Raw genomic sequence first — 22,298 nt, forward strand, 5'->3', positions numbered from 1 at the left:
GAAATAAAATAAAAGAAGTATTCAGTTACTTTCTTTGTCCGAATGTTTTTGTAAACTTGTTTTGTTTTCATTTATTATCATAAGAAGAATCAGTGGAAATACATTTGGGACAAATTCAGTCCGTGTAGCTTTCGAATGCCTTTTGATGGCTTCTTAGCGCTCGCAGACAGAAAAAGTATAGTCGTATTTATATTCATAAACGCATTATAGGGTCTTGTTCCCTGCCATCCCACACACCGAGGACGGAGGCTTTCGATATCCGTCAAAAAGTCATTAGGAAAGGAGGGGAGCCATTGAAATTTGTGCACCACACTCCCTTGATCAATGTGTAGAATACAAATGTGTCCCCTAAGATGTATCCTCTCTGAATAATTCATCCCCAACAAAACTCCAGGCATGCAGATAAGGTCTGCTTTTGTCATATTCAGACTTTTTTTTTTCATATATATTTGGGGGGCCCCTTCTCCCTTAGGATGAGGAGGGGATGAAATCATGTCTTGCATCTCCTGACAAACTTCAATACTGACTTAAAAAGAAAGAATATATTGTTTCTTGTGTTTTGTATTGGGTATTTTTTAATGGTTTTGAAGTCACCATTATGAAAATGTTTGCTGTGTAGGGACCAGCAATGCGTGCCGATGGAGGCAATTTTTTTTATCGGGCGCGATCGGTACTATTTTCAGGGAAGGAAGAAAATCACAAAGTGAAAGGATGTGGTCTGGTTGGTGGTCGGTCTTGGATGCCTGATGATTGACTGCTTGGTAAAACGGGTGCAAGACAAGCATCCATGAACTATTTGATGATGAGTGGAACTCTATATAAGCAGCTGTGATCTCAGTTTTTGGACCTGTAAGATTGACGTGACATCGCATTGGCAGCATTCTACATAGGCCTACAGATTTAACACATAATATTGATATAAGAATCAGAGTAGAGAAATGTTAAAGCCATATATTCTTTAAAAAGTCACATAAGTCTTTTTGTGTCAACAACTGCTCATAAGCCATACAGTGCTTTTCTGTGCTAATCTTGCTTATATATATATTCTCTTCGAAAAGAAATATTTTTTCTTTCTTTTTTTCTGTGGCAGTGTTATGAATCTAAAAAGATGAAAAAAACATTGGAATTGGTAGAAGAAGTTGACTCAAAGGCATGAGATTACATTAACAGCATTCAGAGCAACAGGTGCACATAAAACCTGCTTACTGTTCATCGGAGATAAAGGTGCTGGAAATCATCAAAGACAAGCGAGACCCTTTCAAAATTATATTAGATATGGGATCCTATAATATGCTCATATTTGTGATATTTGTTATATTTGTTATGTACTCAAAAGACAAAAGGGTCAAGTTGTAACTTTTTTTAACTTTAATGCGAAAATTTTTACTTTTGGAATACAGCTGTATTATGGTTCACTTGATGTAATTAGTGTTATTAATTTGGATGTGTACATGTAAGTGTACATGTAATGCCATACTGAGTGACTTAAAGCATCCAATTGGTAGTGGTTATTTTTGCTTGTAATATTCATCTCATTTTGCTCTAATTAATATCATCATTTTCACTGTCCTTGCCTTTCATAATTTTTTGGCTCTGGGATGAAGTCTCCATAGATTAGAAATTAAAGTGGGAATTGTGTGATGCTGGTTTGAATTTGTCTTGGATGACATCATGGTCACATGACCACTGAGCCAAGGCTAGATTTTAGAAGATGGTTATCTTAAAGGAGAAAAAAAGAGAGAGAAAAGAACACATTGCATGAATATGTTCAAGCTTTTACTAATTTGTACTGCTGGCTTTCAGCCTCTCCTGCACTCAAGGAACTTCTCACTTGGGTGTCCTTCCCTCTTTCCTGGTGACTTGGCTCAGATAAAGAAGGGGATAGGATGTTCCATGGAGGGGAAGAGGATCCCATCTTACACGGACGCCCCCTTGCGCTCACAAACTTTGACACACAAACTGCACACTCAGAGATCGAGGGATGGGTTTCCCTGCTCCGCTGGCCCGCACCTTGTGTCTTGCCGTTGTGGGGGGAATTTCTTGTTGCCCTCCCCATCCATCCCGAAACAGAGTAGAAAGTGGCACTCATTATCTCTGAGTCAAAAGAAATAAGTGGATACTTCCTTCCTCTCGGAGCCCGAAGCTGTCAGGATTCGTCCCCTCCCAGGACGCGTTGGGGTCCATTCCTCCCTCCTCCGACGGAACCCTTGGGATCCGAAATCTTGGCAGCTCGGAGCATTGACTCATCCTCCATCACTCTTGAAAGGAAAAAGGAAGGAGGAAGAGAGAGAAAAGGATGAATTCAGTTTGGGAGGGCATTTGGACATTTGTTTTAACAGTGATAAAAAAGGGGCACTTGTTATCTTATCTCTCTGTCTGTGATAAATTTGCCCCTGATGACATACATGTTGATTGTTTATTACCTTTTGATTCAGGGATAGAAGTGACAGATGAAATAAGCACTTTCAAATTCTATGAATATCTGTACGCTTTTCCCCAGTAGATGAAGATGATAAGAAGAGAATAAGAAGTGAATTATAACTCTGCCAACAAAATGAGCCATTTCTCAAGGCTATGCTATTCATACCACCATTTCCAAGGGACCAAGGTCACCATGCAAGTGGTAGGAAAACATTTCAGATTTTCTTGGGGTCTGTGTTTGCATTAAGGAAATTTTTGGTCTTCTTCATAGTAACACAAAAGCATGCTGCCACCGATGTCGCAGGTAATGGCGATGCTTGTTTTTAATTCCACGGAATCAAGACATCAAGTACCGGAACATAAGGCAAGCAAAAGTATTCACATACTTTTATTTTTGCGCTAGTTTCTGGTTGCGCGAAATGCGCGAAAATTTCCACTTTTACAGTAATCATCATTCTCCCCCTCATCATCATGTTTGTGATTACACACACACACACACACACACACACACACACACACACACACACACACACACACACATGCAAAAATAGATGTTCTCACATTTGATTCATAAGGGCCGTAATATGAAGACACATCAAAGCTCCCTTCAAAATAGATATAGATATAATCCGCCTGCATTCTTCCCTTTCTCCAAACTCCTTTACAAGTCTTGCAGCAGGCCCACTCAGTGTAATGCATGATTCAGATGCCATTAATGGAAGACATGAGGCCCTCTTGCTAACCCTCACTGGGACCTCTCCTTCTCTCGCTTACAGAGGACGTCTCCGGGGAGACAGCGGACGACCCCACACATGAATCACCCGCCGAGATGATAACGGGTAAGCCGAGAATATGCAGAACCTTTTTGGTGTCTTTACCGAGTAGTATATAGCAGTATTTTTTTTTTCTTTGGATGTGTGTGTGTGTGTGTGTGTGTGTTTCAAAACCTTATTATTGCTTCTTTCTCAGTTATTTTGATCATGTATTTCTGTTTTAAAGTTATTAGTGTTATTTTTAAGTTGGGATGTTTGGTCAGAATTGAGTTCCATTTTGATCAGATGTTCTCTCTCAAGTGATATCTCTCTCTCCACCCCCCCCCCCCCCCCACCTTCTGTAAGTTGGCAACTTGGGAATATGGGAGAGCTAGTCTCGCTGTCCAGACCCCTGTTTCTTCAGGTAGCGCTCTAGCATAACTCTGCGTCCGACAACATCTCCTAAATAGATGATAAATAGATGATGTTGGTTGTCCACATTATCAAGCAGTTAAAGAGGATGTTGCCTGAGTTTTCATGTAAGTACATGATGTAGTCTTCAACTTTTGGGTATTTAAAAAAATTGTGATTCCAGAATTAGTTATCTTTCATTATTTAAGAGTGAGGGTAGTACCTTTGGTAATATTTTTAAAGTCCAGACCCAGTCAGAGTGTAAACAGTTTAATGCAACCCCTGCAACAACTTGAATACATACTGTTGTATGCTCACCACCTTGTTTTTTTCTTTAATCTGTTGAGGACAGGCTGATTTTGCTACAACATGCATTTCCCATAGACACCTGCCCGAGTATGCTCGGGACTTGTCCTCTATGGGTTAAAAAGAATTTGATTCAGACAGAGGGAGCTTTTAACCTACTGTCACCGAATGTTTGTCCCAGAATTTTACGTGGATAAATTATGAGGAATCTCTTGACCATAATACTAAAATATGAGTGATCAAGCTGTGCTCTTGTGGTGTTCACAGCATCCAAAGAGTGCCACAGTATCTCAGAATTCAACAAGTTGTCAAAAAGTGGGGGGGGGGGGGGGGGAATGGCTCAGGACCTTGAGCAATCCATCAGTATCACCTGCAGTGAAGCTGATGTTATGCTCCATGCTGACAAAATGGAGGTCGGATGAGATGCCAGTGCTTTAAGTCTATTTAGGTTGCTATCTACCACATCTTCTTGCAGCCCCTTGTGATTCTCAAAACTTCTTCCACCCTCCCAAGTACCCGCAATCGGGATGAAAAACACAGCTACCACCAAACAACATCCTTGATGGACCTTCAAGCCATTTGAAGTATGTGATTGATTCGGATATCCTAAATTGTCCGCGTATTCCCAGCGTGCTTGTTAATGGATATCGTGGCGTGTTTGTCGCGGGGATGATGATGCTGCTCCCGAATCACACCCAGTGTCTTGTGTCTCAGACTACACACCTGGATGAGGGTCGGTTATTTCTTCGTTCTTGCTGACGTATTCTGTCGTTGATGGAAGCTCCATCTCAGATGTGCCCGCGACACCTCCTCTGGGAGTAGGGGGAATTTATGGCAGCTATGTTTGTAATGCGAAAGCTGCGCAATAGCCGTGTGCCCCATCAGACTCTTTGGATAGCATCACAAGATTTGCTCACAAAGTTCAGCTGTACACTGAATGTTGGCATACCCCTAAATTTCCACTGAACTGTTACCCTTTCCAAGAGCATTTTGTTAAAATGGCACCTCTCAATTTGTAAATTTTGCTGAGGGAAACTGACAGTCACATTCAAGTTGACTGTGATGGAAAGAGTACAGTCAAACAAACACATGCACACACAACTGAAAGCTTTATTGAAATCAAATATAGATAAGAAACTAATACAAATTTTGGGTCATACAGACTGTATGCCAAACAGTATTAATGTCACTCACTTAGGCAAATAAGACAATGACATTGTCTTGCAATTTTCCTTTTGCCTGGTGTGTGTATATATATGTGACCTTGCATCACAAAACAGACAAAGAGTCGCCAGATATGGATTTTTTGTTAAGGGCAGATTCTGAAAGAGCAGACTCTAAGCTTTGAAATGATATAATAGCTCCATTGAAATGGACTCTTCTAACCTATCTAAATATTGGAAAGAAAGCACACACTCTGAAAAAGTGTGAACTGAGAAAAGAGGCTCTGAAGTACTGGGTCTATCTGTCTATTCAAGTGTTTAATCTTTACCAAACCGTGCTCGCTGTGTGATTTACAGGACAAAAAACAGGTTGTAAACCACTGGAGTAACAACAATGAAGGGATTATCAGATTAAAATGAAATTGAGCATGTTCTATCAACACATTCTGTCCATGATTAATGCCAACTTTCAAAGCAGTAGCTCCATCCCTTCCTTAGTTATCAGACTTGAAAGTGAGGAGTGTGCGAAGGGTTTACTCAAGAAATGAAAAGGGGCCTCTGAGGCACACCTGATCTCACTACTCTACAAAAAAAGGGTTGTAGAAGAACTGCTGAAAATCCACTTTCCCATTAATTTTATGACCCAAAACTTAAGAATAATGTAGAAGAAGGGTAGCTCTTCCAGAAAATATGAAAAACTTAATATTGACTTGGTTGACCCGTTTCACATTTTTTGAGTCCTCACGTAAAATCAAGGGGTGCGACTTTTTGTTCGTTTTGTGATGCATGGTCACATATTATATATATATATATATATATATATATATATATATATGCAAATCTCATGAAGTAAGTTTATTTCCAAGTCTAGCAGAGCCTAAAATGCAATATAGCATTATCATTTCTTTTCACTCTAAATTAAACTCAGTTTTGATCCAGTTTTATAAAGCTCTGTTCTGCATTTCCGGTTTTACTCAATTCATTGGTATCCACTCAGATGTGAATTAGAGTTTCCCTATTAAAAGGAGGAGCTTTATAACATTGCAAATGCACAATTTTCTTTTTGTTCTTTTTTGTATGTGTAATAGTTCAACTTAGAACTAGAAGTGAATAAATTTTGTTGATTACCAGGTACCTGTAATATTTTAAATTAATTCATGGCGAACACTTTGTATCCATAGGAGCTAATGATTATTTCATTTAAACATCTTGTGTGTGTATGTATTTTTTTCAGTGTCAGAATGTCTACATGCTGTTCTTATACTGATTGCTTTTCTTAAGATACAAATGTAGAATACTTGAAAGCTTATGAAAAAGTGGCTGCAACCTTTATCAGAGATCTATGAGAGAAATTAAGGATCCACTTGAAATATTTTAAGGACCAGAAAGTGAAAGGATACTGATATGCCACAATCTAAGCATCCTTTTTACAAATTTCATCAATTTGATTTTTTATCTAAATGCAGATGTTCTACACAGTGCAAGTGATGTAATAAGAAATGTGCCTATATGTTTCTTTTACTCTGTAGACGTGGCAGACTTAACTGCAGAGATGGATGCAACGTCAGAAGGAGCCGACAAGGGTGGAGACACAGGAGACGAGGAAGAGGATGATGACGACGATGATGGAGAGGAGGATGGGGAGGAGGATGACGAGGAGGAGGAGGAAATCTACAAGTGCGATATGTGCAGCGAAACGTTCAACAGCATCACCGACTTCATGGACCACAGGAATAAGGATTGCAAACGAGGTGGGTTTCCTCTCAAAATATGTTTAAACTGTGGCCTCCAAGCTGGGTCGATTCCTAGTGGATTTAATACATGGTACATCTGGTTTCCTTCAGAAGTGGGTCAGGGGTGTGTGTTAGTCACAAGAAATGTACGCTGCAGTGCTGAGTTATATGAATGTCATTTGTGATGGATAGCAAGCAAATGTCATTAGATATGAGTTTTTGGTTGATTGTGAATAAAACTGTGGCAATTACATTACAAAAATTACCTTAAAGTATTATTTAGTAAGACTGAATTCAGCATACTGAATAGTCAGCATTTATGTGATTGGAATCATTGATGAATGTCATTTTTGCATATTTGTTTTGTTTTGTTTTGTTTTGTTTTGTTGCAATGGTAGAAGATGTTCCACTTTTCACCACATTTTTTTTCACAGAAGATAGTGCTTCGTAATTGAATAATATCCAATATTGGCAATTTTGGCCTAGTACACCAGTTTGTGTTCAGTGGTAAGAAATGGAAATATTTCTTTATCCATCTTTTTTGTGAATATGTATACACTGCTGCAAATCTTGTTTTTCAGACTGATTCCACCAAAATACCTCTTAAAATAAGGACTACCATTTTTACTACAGCATCACAGAATTTCTTTGATGATGTTCACATTCATGTAGAATGTGCTGTCCAAAAATGCTAAATTTTTGCAGAAGTTTTTGCAGTATATCACTTTTGTTTTGCCAACCAAGTGATGAAATTTGTAATATTCATTGTTATGTGTTCACTGCTTAGTGTATGTCACTTCCCTTTTTGTTATTTCACATTTTATATTGAGCTAGATTTCTGTTATATAATGATAATTCTGAGTGCACATCTAATTCCCTCCCTAGATGATGAAATGATGGCTGCAGAAGAAGAAGGTGATGCCCAGTATCGCCTTGAACACAAGGGCCTAGTCTCAGTTGTGGGTGGACCCCTTCCATATCCGTGTCAATACTGTGACAAGTCATTTTCCCGCCTGCGATTTCTGAAACTCCACGAGCAGACTCACCGGGACAAGCTGCGCTTCGAGTGTACCTACTGTGCCAGGCTCTTCAAGCACAAGAGGAGCCTCGACCGCCATGTCAAGCTTCACACAGGCTTCAAGAAGTACCACTGCCCATACTGCGAAGCAGCCTATGCCCGTAGCGATCACCTGAAAACGCACATTCAGACCCACATCAAGGGCACCGTCAAGAAGCAGGGGCCCGCCAGCCTGCACATTTGTCCCACCTGCGACCGCGGATTCCTCACCAACAGGGCTCTGGTGCTTCATTCAAACACTTGTGGGAAGCCGTCAGATGATGACAGTGTATCCTTTCAGTGTGATCAGTGCTCCCTCTATTTCTCCTCGGCTGAGCAGTTGGATGAACATGTGACGTGCCATGCCAGCAGTAGCAGTCAGGCTGCAGATATTGCCAAGGACACTGTAAAGCCCCGGGAGAAGGTGTTGCAAGATGCCAAAGCCAAAAATTGCGCTGACTTTAATGTCCAGATGGAAGCCTCTAGTTCTTCAAATCATAGCAGCCTGAGTGGAACTCCAGACAACTTGCTCAACTGTCCCCACTGCTCGTGGACAGACTTTACCAGTGCCGAGGCACTCAAAATCCACATCCAGCAGATGCATGTGAAGTCCTCACCAACCCCGCAGAACTTTGTTTGTCAATACTGTGGAAAGGATTATCCCAGTCTGTATAACCTCACCGAGCATATATCCGCCCTCCATGAGAGTGAGATCAAGAACTTGCAGAGTGGAGACGAATCATGCAGCTTTATCTGTGGCTACTGCACAATGAAATTCAATTCTATGACAGAGCTTCATGAGCATGTGAAGAGTGTGCACTCCATGAGTGGTCTCATCACGTATCGGGAGGATGGAAAGCTTGTTTGTCCTTACTGCAATGCTGCTTTTCCCAGCGAAGTGGCTCTCATGGATCATTTCCGCAATGTGCACAACTCCTTTGACAATGCCAACAACCGCTCCAAACTGCAGTGTCCTCACTGCACCAAGGCCTACCCTAATGAGCGATACCTTCAAGAGCATCTGAAGAGAGCCCACTGCAAACCTCTGGACAAGATGAAGTATCCTTGTCCTTATTGCATCAAGCAGAATCTGTTCGACTCCATAGAACAACTACAACTTCACATTGAGGTCTTTCACAAGAATAGCCACAACCCAGTTTACCTAAATACAGACCCTGAATGTAAGATACCATCTGGAAGCATTTTGAAAGATCAACTTTGTGGAAACAAGACAAATAGTGCAAATGGTGTCACCCCTTCACAGATCTCTTCTCCTCCGGTTTCTGTTCCGACATTCAATACTAATAAAGAAGTTAAGGAACTGAAAAAAGAGCTCAGTATGAGCCCCCCAGCTGTTCCCGTCAACATTTCAACGTCACCCCATGTGGAGCCTCAGCAGTCCCCTCAGAATAATGCGGATTCTGCATCAGAAGAAACCAAGGTGTCATGCCCCACTTGCCACAATGAATTTCCAAATGATGAACAACTAATTGTTCATGTTCTGACTCACTTCAAGAGTGTTACAAAGGAGTATGTCTGTAAAGACTGTGGAAAGTCCTTCAAGAAACCTGATGAGCTGCAAAAACACCTTTTCGAAATTCATGCACACCACTTATTTAAGTGTTCCCTTTGCAAAGAAGTATTTGACTCAAAGGTCTCCATTCAGGTTCACTTTGCTGTCAAGCATAGTAATGAATACAAGCTCTTTAACTGCATAAAGTGTGGTTTGGTGTACAATTCTGAGGCAGAGCTCTTGGTTCATGTGAAGGCGGAACACCTAAAGATGGTCCAGCCTTTCAAGTGCCTCTTCTGCTGCCAAAACTTTGCATCTGACGTGGAGTTCCAGTGTCACTTAACAACACATTCTGAACAGTATCGGTGTCCCTTCTGCAATGCCCCTTACGCTTCTCAAGAAGCTCTTGATATTCACCTCCAAGCAGCTCATGACCATGTGGGTGGAAGTAGTGCACTTGTGGCAGGCGAGGATGCAAATGAGAACAGTGAGGAATCTCAGGAGAGAGTGTCTGTTGATAGTGACAAAAAGAGCTCTGTCACCTCCGAGAGCGGTCCTAAATGTTCCAAGACTAAGGAAGACAGGAATTCTGAGGAAGTGGCCGGTTGCTTCACCTGTCAAATCTGTGACATCATGTTTCCCCTCAAGTCTCTCCTCGAGAAGCATCGTATCCAGGAGCACAACATCAAGGCAAGGAGCGCCACCATCAAAATGGAGATGACACAGCCTATCAACGTGGCCGATCACATCAAGGGCAAGTTCACCTGCCAGATTTGTGCTGAGAAATTTAAATCCAAGTTTGAGATGATGACCCACCTGAACAACCACAGCATGGCAGAGAAGCAGGCACTGGCACAACTAACTCGGTCAAAGTCACCTGTCATAGCACAGAGAACTCCAAGCCCCCAGCAACCATGCATTTGCCAGATATGCCGTCAGACACTTCACAATGAGGAAGAATTTCTTGAGCACACACAGAGGCACAACACTGATCTATCCCTGGGTTCTGAAACCATCAGATGTTTGGTGTGCCTGCAAGACCTCACCTCCATTGTGGAGTTGCAACTGCATGCCAGACACCACACTCAGATTGTGTCCTCGATGTCTGGGCAAGAATTGTATCCTTGTTACCTATGTGGAAAGGCCTTTGCCAGTAGAGCAGATGTTGTACCAAAACTAGACAGTGATGGCCGACCATGTTTTAGCTGCATGAGGTGTGTCAAGACAACGCTTGAAGCCCAGTTTCATGGTGTCACCAAGATGAGTAGCCCACTGAACCGTCAAATTGGGCAATATGCTAATTCCAGAGGTGATGGAAGTCCAGATAGCTTAGTTGCAGTTCATAGGTGTACCATTTGCAGAGTGAAGTTTGAAACTCAGGAGGAATTGGCAGTACACATGCAGGTTCATAATCAGGCTGCAGCTAGTAGGAATGTCGGTGGAAATGGTGTCGGGAGCTCAACAGGCAAAACTTATCAGTGCATCAAGTGCCAGAAGACATTTTCAACAGAGGCAGAAATCCAGCTCCATGTTACATCCCACGTCCTTGCTGAGGGAGTTCTCCATGACTGCAAGCTATGTCGTCAGGTGTTTGATTCTCCTGCCAAGCTCCAGTGCCATCTCATAGAGCATTCATATCCTGACAAGGAGTACCGCTGCCCAATATGTAGAGCCCTGTTCAGCTGTGCCAACGACATCCAGGCACATGCCATCGAGCACGGAATGGACAGCCGCCACCACAAGTGTATGAACTGCAGCCAGTCCTTCTTTTTCCCTGCAGAACTGATGAACCATGCCAAGTCCCATCCTCAGTGCCAGCAGGAGAGCAAGTTCAACTGCGGTGAGTGCAAGCAGAGCTTTGCCTCCCTCTTCAGCCTCAGTAACCACATGAAGCGCCACCTCAACAAGCCTACCGTCAAGTGCTCCATGTGTCCAGAGGTGTTCCAGTCAGTCCTAGACATGCAGCACCACTACTTCAGGACTCATTCTGAGGTGGAGACAGCTTCTTCAGGCCCAAAGACCTTTGACTGTCCCAAGTGCAACAAGAGCTTCCCAAACCTGTCCAGTCGACAGAATCACATGCGCGTTAACCATGAGGGCAAGAAGTACACCTGTGGGGAATGCAATAAGGTCTTCACATTGGCTCGCAACCTCACTATCCACATGCGCTCTCATAATGGAGAGAAACCCTACCAGTGTGGCATCTGCGACAAGAGGTTTGCGCGCAAAGAGACGCGCAAGGTCCACATGCAGTCCCACAGCAACATCCGGCCGTTCATGTGCCCCCACTGTGGAAAGATGTTCTCCCGGAAGTTTCATGTGCAGGTGCACATGCGCACTCACACCAAGGGTAGGCTGTCTACCAATCAGTGCGAGATTTGTCAAGAGACTTTCACCCTGGCCAAGAACCTACGGCGCCACCTCAAGAAAGTGCACAAGATCCAGAGCGGCCTGCTGCCAACAATTGTGTCAGATAATGATGAGGACGAGGAGGCATTGATGCAGGAGGGGCAAGCGGCAGGGGGCTCAGGCAGGACTGTGGAGGAGGAAGTGAGTAGCAGTCAGGATGTTGCCATGGTAACAGTGGAACATGTACACTCAGACTGAAATGAGTTTGTGTTACAAATAAGTTTCTACTGATATTGTTTGTATATGATAAATAGGCTGTCATTGCTGGACTAACAAAAGGGTTAGTGTGTTATTTATGCATATCATCATGGGCACTCAATAAACTTATCAAATTCCTTGTGTCATATTTTTTTGTAGATATTAGTGATAACAGGATTAAAAATAGCAGTAGAACAATAGCACGTTTGTGCTTCAAACTCACGTATGTCATTAGTGTGTTAGAAATGAACAGATTAATAGCTATCATTTTTGTTTAATTCTTGAGTACAATTTAACAAGCATAATATCACGTGAACTGATGTATGTCATGTTTTTTGTTGTTATCAAACCAGAGGTGCGTATTCTTGTCATCCCCCTGAGTCCCCAGTCAATTTACGGGATTTAAAATCTTTTGTAGGGAATTTTCCCCAAACATATGGATACAGTGAATGCAGGAGACTTTGAGAAACACATCAGCAAAATTTTGCGGAAACTCAGACTAACAAAAAATTTTTCTGGGACATGTAAAGAGCACTTCTTGGGGCCTATAGCTCTGTCAGAAGGTATGAAGAAAAGTGTTAGCATTGACTTTAAGTAGCTGAGTAACATGAGAAGAAAATGAGTATTTTCATGAACAAATGTCTGTGAATTTCTTATGGGGAGTAGGTCAGTCCCTTGTCCTTACATCTGTTCATTTTGGTTAAGGTCAAAGATCCCGGGGACTCCCCAATTTTATCATCCTACAGTGTAGTTACATTCTTGAATGCCATATAAACTGACTCAACCACGTACATGGCCTTATCTAGAATGTCTCTTGCATATGCAGAATCTTACTGACACCTTTGTCTATAGTTATTTCTTGAAACTTAGGGCACACCCTGCAAACACAGAATGTGTGTAGTGCTAATACATGTATCAATTTCTATGGATGCTTCACCCCAGAGTCCTATCAGCATGGCCTTGAAGGTGTTTGGTGAAATGTCTTATATTGATTACAATTTAATGCTCATTGATTTATCTATTCATGATAACCATTGTGTATATTCACAATAAAATGCATCCTGCAGTCCATTATTGTAAGGATCAAATGTTATATGATCTACCTGATGGGCTGTAAAGATGGGGTTTTGTGACAACATTCCTTAAAAAAAAGAGATTTCGGGCTAGTTGGCAGAAAAGACACAAATTTTGGGAAGTAAGCTTGAGTGGCAGTATTCGTAGTAGTTGTGATGGACATGACCTCAACCCAACGCAAAATTAGGTAAGTTTATTATTTGCTTAGTTATTATATCACACCGTATATGCAACACTTTGTAAGAATCTGTGATAAAGTCATTTTCCAAGAAAGCCCTGCTTGTCTTGAGAAGAAGTCGTAAGTGTTCGATTTATGCAAAGACTCTCTTTGAATTCTTTTCAGTTCATTTAAAAATGATGTATAGAGGAGTACAACATCTTTGATCAAAGGCACATGAGAAAATTATTCATTTACTTTATTGAGGAATGAGGAAGCATGAGAAAAAGGAAATCTTACTGTTTTCTGTTGATAAGGACATAATTTTATGATGTACACTATTATGATATACGTTATCTTGGAATTGTGCAAAATGTCATGTGTGTTCAAGATGGTTTGAGTGGTAAAACCGTACTGTTTGCAACATCTTGTCTTTAGTCATCTGCAAAGAGGTCAAGGAAAGGAATCCTAATTTTGCATACTTCAAAAAAAAAGTATTTCACCAAGTTTTACATGATACATTGACATGGTATGAAAAGACAGTTCACAAAAATAAGACTTGTTAAAGTTCTGTGACAGTAATCTTAGAAAACATGAGATATGAATGTCCCAATGTGGCATAGAGAAGTTTAGCTTGAGAGCTAATGCAGAATTTAAGCAGTGACATTGAAGAAATAATTCATCATTTGAATTAGAATTCATGCTCACTCATACCCATATTTTTTTTAGGCTGTGTTAGAATATCCTATGTGGTCTTTTGAAATATTATAAAACAGTTGTAGTTTACCAATAGCAAGGATACCTTATCCAAATCTGAATGGGGTTTATATATTGTATAGTGTTATCATGTAGTAAAGAATATTTAGACAATATATCACTGAACATTTCTTTCAAATAGGAAGAGTTTGATTGCAAAAGGAGTTAACTCCATTGTTGTCAAGTTGAGATATTAGTGATTAAACCTGAGAAAAAACAAAATAAGAAAATATGAGATATTCTTAAACATAACTTCAAAGTTATCCCTTTTAATGCAATAAGTGAAGTATCAGTGGAAAAGTTTTATTTTGCTCTGTCTGATGATGGACTTACTGTAGAATATTTGAAAATGGTGCTTAACCTGTTTCGAATTTGCGATCAAGCTCATATATTTCTGATGCCTATCCTTCATTACAGCTGTGATGAAATGAGTTGCTACAGTTTCATCTTGTTATAAAGAACAGGGATATGATGAACTCTCGATATGATATTACAAAGTGATTTTTATGCCCCCAGATTCAGAGTTTCTTTGTTAATTTATTGTTTTTAAACCCTTGTGTAGAAATATAATAATAAGATATCAAAGTACAGCTGTAATTTAACTGGTCCCAAGGAGTTTCCTGTAACAAAGAGTTCATTGTGATGTCACTGCTCGACTGAACAATGAACTGAACTGACAACGTTTCAAGCAAAAACTGTGTAACTTTCACTGCTTACATGTGTATCATGATTGATTTTGTACATGTTGCATTGATTAACACTCTCTCTATCATAAGATTAATTGTGGTGGTGTTACTGAAATCATGTGTCATCATAATTCTTGTTATATTTAGCTAAAAACATATGAACTGCAATTGTACTAACATAGAGTAAACAATTACAGTTTTAAGTGTGTACTGTGGTTGTAGTAGTTACTGATACACATTTATATTTCACACAAAGTTACCCTGTTCTGTAAATGATCATAAGACAAGTAAAGGACTGTAATTGTATGGTATACATAGCTTAGGATAGCATACACTAGTTTTAAATGTGTCAACATTCATTTCAAATGGACAATTAGGTAGTATGGTGCATAACTAGGCTTGCTTCATCGGCGACAATGAAACAAAAAGCAAATGAAATAAGATACATAACCATGTGCATGAAAGTAGATGAAGTTAAGAAAGTCGCCATAATAACTGCACGTTGACATCAATATCCCCCTTTTTGACTCAGGGAGTACTTCTTTTGTAATAGTCTTAACTGCAAAGAGCAAAAGGACATCAGAATGTTTGTGATCCTGATTTTTCACCCACGATGGCTGTACTATAAATTGTACCAGTGATGTATATAACTAATATTTCTTATCAAAATATGTGTAATGGTTTGTTGTTGTTTTTTGGTGGATCATCATCCATCATCAATCAGTATTCTGTACAAGGTGAGTTATGATTAATTCATAGTTAGATTTCTCATGTATACAATGAAAAATAAATGCTAACAAATGCATGGATATGCAACTTTCTTGTTATTTTGTCTCATTTTCAATTCGAAAATTATGTTCAGGACATTTAGCATTTATTTTTCAAATTTGCCATCAGTTTCCAGGGGGCATACAGTCAAGGGACTTTAGAATTTTGATACACGACATAAAATGCTTTATGTGTAGAATCAATCAGAAGTTTAATCTACTTCTGCATTTACACTTTTGGTTTTGTTTAACATACAGATGGAAATTTGCGCAATGTATGCCTACTTAGATACATTTCATCAGCCAATGATTTTGTTAGGCTTTGTAATTTTCTCCGGTAAGCCCTTATTAATGATCTATGAATTTCTCATGAAGTATTGGTACAACTGAGATCCTGTATCTGTTGTGGAAATGCACGTGTATGTGCCTCAAATGTACCAGAGAGAGAGAGAGAGAGAGAGAGAGAGAGAGAGAGAGATGGACAGGGATACATAGGAAGATGTAATGTATACATAGAGGTAAATACAATGTAGTAAATGAAATGATGTAAGATATAAAGAGATGAAAGGATGAATAGAGGACATTGTAAACATATAAAAAAATGATGGATAGATGGATGGATAGAATACAGGAAAGAGTGAATGAAAGCCAACAGAATAGAGGAGAAGATGCAGGAATAGAGAGAGAGAAAGAGATGAAAAAAGATGGAGAGAAGGATAAAGGTTAATACACTGACAAGCGCTTGTGTGTTTTTTTTGTGCACGATGGCGAAGAGGAAACGGATGTCTCATAGTGTCTGTTACAACATGGGGTTTTCATTTGCCTAACATTCGTTCTTTTAACCCAATTTTGTACATTGCAATCATAGAACTCTTTTCTTGAGTGAGTGAGTGAGTGAGTGTGCGTGTGTGTACGCGTGCGGACGTGTGTATCCCCACTGGCGTCAGACATTGGTGACAGGAGAAAGTGATATAAGCCGGCGTAGAGGGAGTGGAATATGCAAAATATGACATTTACGTCAACACAAATTTGCGGCGGCCCCACGGCTCCCTCGATAGCGCTCCTACTTCATCCCCACGGACTGGAGGAGGAGAAGAAATGAGCAGAACGGGGGGAAATTTATCTCGCTACAGAGGATGAAAACTTGGGCATAAAACGCATATGCCAGACATGTACAAAATTGCCCCCCCCCCCCCCACCCACCTTTCTTTCACTTTGGTCATCCTATCTCCCTTTCTTACCAGCTCTCTCTTTCTCATTTCTCTTTCCTTATTCTTGCTTTTATACGTCTCTCTGGCAAGGGGAATTATTCCCATCAGTATATTAGCCCCATGTGACGCATCTGATTGTAGCCTCGTTTTAATTTCCCCTCCAAAACCGAAATTGGTGGAAATTGCTGCATCATGCAAAACAACCGTGTGTCGGGCTGAATTATGCATGGCGGGACTCGCTGAGCGGTAGGAGTGTTAGGCAAACGGGACACGACGTCGCCCGAGGGCCGACAACAAGACGCTTGATGAATAGATATGATCCGCAAGATATCGCCACTTTTGTTTTGTCTTATCCGAAGATGGTACACCTAAATGGTGATTATGAGGGGAAATCATTGCATAGTATTACATTTATTATTTCATAATATATACATGTATTCGTGATTGTTTTTGGTTGCGACTTGGTCCGGCGAGCACCAATGTGGTTGTTACGCATTGAGAATACAGTATTGTAGTAGATTTACACCTGCGATGTGAACTTAAAGTGTGAAATAGATCGGATGATATGCTACAGGAATGCCTTTGTGGTGATGGTGCCGATGTGTTGTTTTTTTTTCTTTCTCTCGTTTACAAGGAATTGTTCGACTGTACACATACTATTTATGGTGCAAAACTGCTGTAAACACGTTCCTAGAATCGCAAAGGATTATGGATTTATTATTACAGCTGATCGAACGAGAAAAACGATATATTTTCTATCTGTAATACATGTATACATGATTGTACACCAATATATAAATATAGGTAATATAAAGACATATGAATAGGTGGATAGACAAATACGTGGGTATAACTTTAGATGATGATGTACAATGTATAATGTACTTCATGAAAGTGTACTTTTATATACCAATCGTCCTTCAACAATATCAATGCGTTTTATGTAAAAAAAAAAAAACACCGTCCTATTACCCCTGCCAATGGAATGAAACTTGCCTACCTGTATACGAAACCTGTCTATACATGGTATATATACACTCCTATACACTCCTCTCCCTGGAGAGCACTTCTCAGCCTTGCTGCCACTTTACGGTGCACACATGCTACATCAGCCAGATCAATTGATATTCATTGCCTCACCTTCGTGCTGAGGGGTGCTCCTGACTAGTACCTTGCTACGAGGACACAACATGTGCAGCGGCAGGGCTTGGACCCTGATGCAACTTTTCGTGGAAAGCGCATTGCTCGGCCAACGAGACCGAGACACCTCTATTACACGAGGTTGGCATCAATCATTTCGTTTTTCATACGAAGCAATTGGCCCTATCTGCCTAGGCCTGATTAGCAAAATGCCATTTTCAAGTCATTTAATTATAAGCCCCTTTCACAAATGGTCTGGTGTCTTTAAATGCGAGCACTCCCACTCGTTGCAAGCGGTTGCACGAACCTGAGGCGGTCGTGATATGGTCGCAATCTGAACTTTCAACATGCTCAAAAGCCAGATGATATCGATTCACTCGTAGTACGTCGTACGACCAGTTGTGCGATTGTTGTAAGTGTTGTTGCACAACTTTGCACAACTTGATGCAAGAGTTCGCACGACTTGATAATCGCATTGGGTTGGCTAGAGGTCGTGCAACATTAGCACGTAAGCTAGCTACCTATCGAGACTTAGTTTGCAAGCACAAACCCTTGTCGGTCGTAAAGGAGTCTGGGCCAAAGCATCTCTTTCATGGTCTTATAATCCCTCCACGTACTGTAGCTGACTCCTGCAAACTAATAGAGACTAGTCTTGCGAGTGGGTCATATAGACGATTGTAGGCCTATTAAGACCATTAGACTGTTGCATGACCGCTCGCAGCAAATCTTACACGACCGTTGCACGACTGCTTGCAAATGATCCTGTAAAGGGAGTATAGATCTCTATAAAGAGGGACTATTTGGATGAGCTGCAGCCTGCAGGACAATCACTGTCTTTAACCCTTTCTCTTCCAGGGACTTTTGGACAACGTTTGCAATGCCACAGGTGTTATATGCCAGTCGGCACTCAAAGCACACGAAGGGTGGATGAAGAAGGGTACTGCATGTGAATGCTGCCATGCTGCTCATTAAGAATCTCACAGGATCGTGAGGTTGCTGCATCTTCGGCCCATCAACAACGCACAAGGCAAAGGCAGGGTGTCTGTCCCGCTGATGGCAGCACTCGCTTGTGCCAAACAAACGGTGTGTACAAGAACTTTCTCTTGATGATCACTTGATCCTCTACAGCAGGGCGCCCTCCTCTAACAATTTCCTCTTCTTTATTGTAACTTTCTTCTTTGGCATATATTGACTATTATGAAGTCCAACTTGAGAGTGACTACCGGGTCCGGTCATGTTGGGGGGGGGGGGGGGGGGGGGGGGCTTGTACCCCACGCCACTCGCACCGGATTCGTTCAATCGCACGAGCGATCGCATAATATAGTCTCACGTCCACTGGTACGACCAATTATTGGTCGTACGTGCGACTACATGTATTACATGATTGGCGTCAAGCAAATCGCAATCACTCGTGCAACGCTTATCTGTGAACCCACGACCACGAGCAAATGCCACTTTTATTCGTGCAAATGTCTCTTCTAGTCGCTTTTCTTGAATGACAGCTGTTGCATTTGTGAATGTCTTCTTGCGACCTGGTGAGATCGATGACAATTAAAGCCAATTGCCGCCTGCTGTGCGACCAAATGGTCGCAAACTGCCGCAGATCAGTTGTGTAACTAGGATTGTTATCCAAAATACAATGGTGTAATTCGTAACTATGCCGTGCATGCATTTGCAATACATGTATTAATACATGTAATAGTAACACGAAGAACTTATCATAGCGTCAATGACAGAAATGTTTCTAAACGCTTTACAATATTCATTAACCAGAGAAACAAACATATAAATCGACTATGAGTACAAATAATTCATAAATTACAATATCATTGGTATACAAAAATGGTCACGAGTGCAATGTTTCGCCTCGTTGAATAGAGCGCCTCTATCTTTCACCTCGTGCGAAATCTCGTTCCATTGCACGAGTAAAGACCATACACTATTTGATTTATACAACGTCCAAGTAGATCTTTTTGGTCTACGTAGGCCTAGAAGTCTATATATGTATGAAAAATATTGCCATACTTACATGTGGATCCACTGCGATTCTCTTTCTGTCTGGGGAATCAGTGTAGATACAGGTCACAGCTAAGTTAGCGCTCATACACGTACACTAGCACTACGTAGGCCTACGTACGCGCATGCGATCCTCAATATGCAACACACAGTACACGCAGTACCGTACAATTTCTCGAACCGTGGAATAGAACGAAAAAATCGAACCAAGTTGCACGCAAAAATAGAACCAAAATTGCACGGCGCGTTGAATGGAGTACTCTAGTACTTGTTGAATATTACGTCACCAACAATCCTCCAATCAAATTACAAGGATCTACTTGGACGTTGTATAATAGGGCCTATACATGTACAATTCTTCATGATAATTGGGTTCAGGTTTGGGTTTTCAAACTCAGGAGAACACAAATATGAAGTGGATATCTGTATATCATCAATGCAATACAGCTGGTCAGGTGGACAAATTAGTGCGTGGAACATTCCCTTGTGGCGATTAAAAAAAAAAACAAAAACAAAAAACTGGGCGGCAATGTGCATTCCGACATCGGCACGACACTAGGGAGCTTTAGATTTTAGACGCGCGGACGTTCAGATGGGGAAAAAAAAAAAACATGATCTGAGCGTGCGCAGAAACATGAGACAACTTGACCCGCGCTACTGCGCACGCTCAGATCATTTTTTTTCCCCTTTGAACGTCCGCGCGTCTAAAATCTAAAGCTCCCTAATAACCTCCATTCACAACGTAGCGATCGCGTTTGTCGCGCAGCGACGTGCGGTCGGTTTACTGACGCAATATCTGCTCGTAGAATTCAAACAAATATGTAGGGCCTACAAGTTACGAACAAGAGCAGCACGTTCTGGAATTACACCCGCTTGCATACTGAAATATCAATGAATTTGAAGCATGCTTTATTGATATCAACAAAATAATGTCCTTTTGTTACACACACGTACTTGGTACGTACTTGCTCGTGGTATAGCGTCTGTATCAGCAACATCCTTTAACAAGAGAGAAGGGAAGACAGGGTCCCACCTTTTATGAGGGCCACTTTGCTTTACTTTTTTTTTTTCAATATCTCAGCCTTTGTAAAACCCACTTTCTTCAAATAAATTTGTACATGTAATTCCTCTTAAAATTGTATGCTCTTTATTAATTCATATAGGTGTGGTTTCTAATTATCTTGCAAGAATTAAAACCTGAATCTCAATCTCAATCATAACTATACCATCCCTTAAAACCGTGAGCGCATACACACACATACACACACACACACACACACACACACACACACACACACACAAACATTCAGACTATCCTTTCTGGTTTTATTTATTATTTATTTATTTATTTATTTATTTATTTATTTATTCAACCATTCATTCTTTTCAACATACATTTGACAGGCTAAGAAGATCAGCAAGTGAATGCTATTTAACATGGTCCTGTACAATCCTAGTTTATAGATGGAAAATCATATTTCATAGATACAAACAACAAACAATAGTTCTAGGAAGAAAACACCCAGTTGAAATCAGTGATACCGTTGACCAAGTGTTGAAAATGAGAAAAAAAAAACCAACACAATGTAGTTCAGAATAGTTGTATTTAAACAGTTATTAAAAACATGTCACATATACAGTCAAAACAAATACTAATGAGATTAAAAACTCTGGTTTGCTTAGCTATTAAAGAGACCTGACATTACATATTTCTCAGTCTCAAGAGGATGAAATGTACATGCGAATTCATTTTTTTTTTTCGTCTGCTCAAAATGAGCCATGGTTAAAGTACACCTTGTTTATAAAATATGGTTGTTAACTGAAACAGACACTCAACTTTGAAGTCAAAGTTAAACTATAGTGTGACCAACTATATGGAAAATGATGGAGTGGAGATCGACGTTGATTTGCCGGTATGTATCAAAGTTACTTCATCACTATCAGTTACATTCGAAATTTGTGTGAGTAATACGTGTAGAAATATTCCGCCCGTGACGTCGAAGAAACATTGTCCTCCTCAAAACAACGAGGTATTTAAAAATGCTTTCCCCGAATACAGAACATATACCCCATCCAGCGGCGTCTTCTTGAGCACGCCATTTCTTAGAGTACTAGCAAAGATCTATAGGGTCTTTGGTACTAGTGTACGACACATGGGAAGGATCCACCCATTATGGGAAAAGGGGGACTCTCAATCCACGGAGGTAAAAACCTCTCCACCACCTACCCACCAATCCATCCAACCCACCAATCCATCCAAAGAGAGCTCAGAGGAGGCTGTAGTACGTGGTGAGGTGAACCCCTTCGAGTGATATTGAGTATTCATACGCCTACTTCAAAACGCTCCAAGTATATAGAATATTACTAGTATGTATTCACACGCTTATGTAAATCTGTAACGTAAACTATGGTGTTAATGCAGTGAAGTAAGGGTATCGGGGCGTCACCCGAACCCTAGAGATGCATGTGAATACTTCGGTAGCAAAGGAGAACAAACAAGGAAAAGTAGAAATTACGCGGTGCGTAAA

The 22,298-nt window shown here is 40.7% G+C and overlaps 1 protein-coding gene across 1 annotated transcript in view; it reads left to right on the forward strand.

Moving 5' to 3' along the window:
* Window positions 1-11,963, forward strand: part of LOC139723187 (zinc finger protein 423-like) — a 41,132-nt gene extending 29,169 nt beyond the window's left edge. Inside the window, exons 3-5 of the mRNA XM_071634444.1 lie at window positions 3,198-3,260; window positions 6,583-6,804; window positions 7,672-11,963. Coding sequence (XP_071490545.1) covers window positions 3,198-3,260; window positions 6,583-6,804; window positions 7,672-11,963 — 4,577 coding nt within the window. The remainder of the gene's footprint in view (window positions 1-3,197; window positions 3,261-6,582; window positions 6,805-7,671) is intronic.
* The last annotated feature ends 10,335 nt before the right edge of the window (window positions 11,964-22,298 follow it).

The sequence above is a fragment of the Diadema antillarum genome, unplaced genomic scaffold (assembly GCF_040938485.1).
Source record: "Diadema antillarum isolate AM-2024a unplaced genomic scaffold, OU_Dant_1.0 scf00000182, whole genome shotgun sequence".
NCBI lineage: Eukaryota > Metazoa > Echinodermata > Echinoidea > Diadematoida > Diadematidae > Diadema > Diadema antillarum.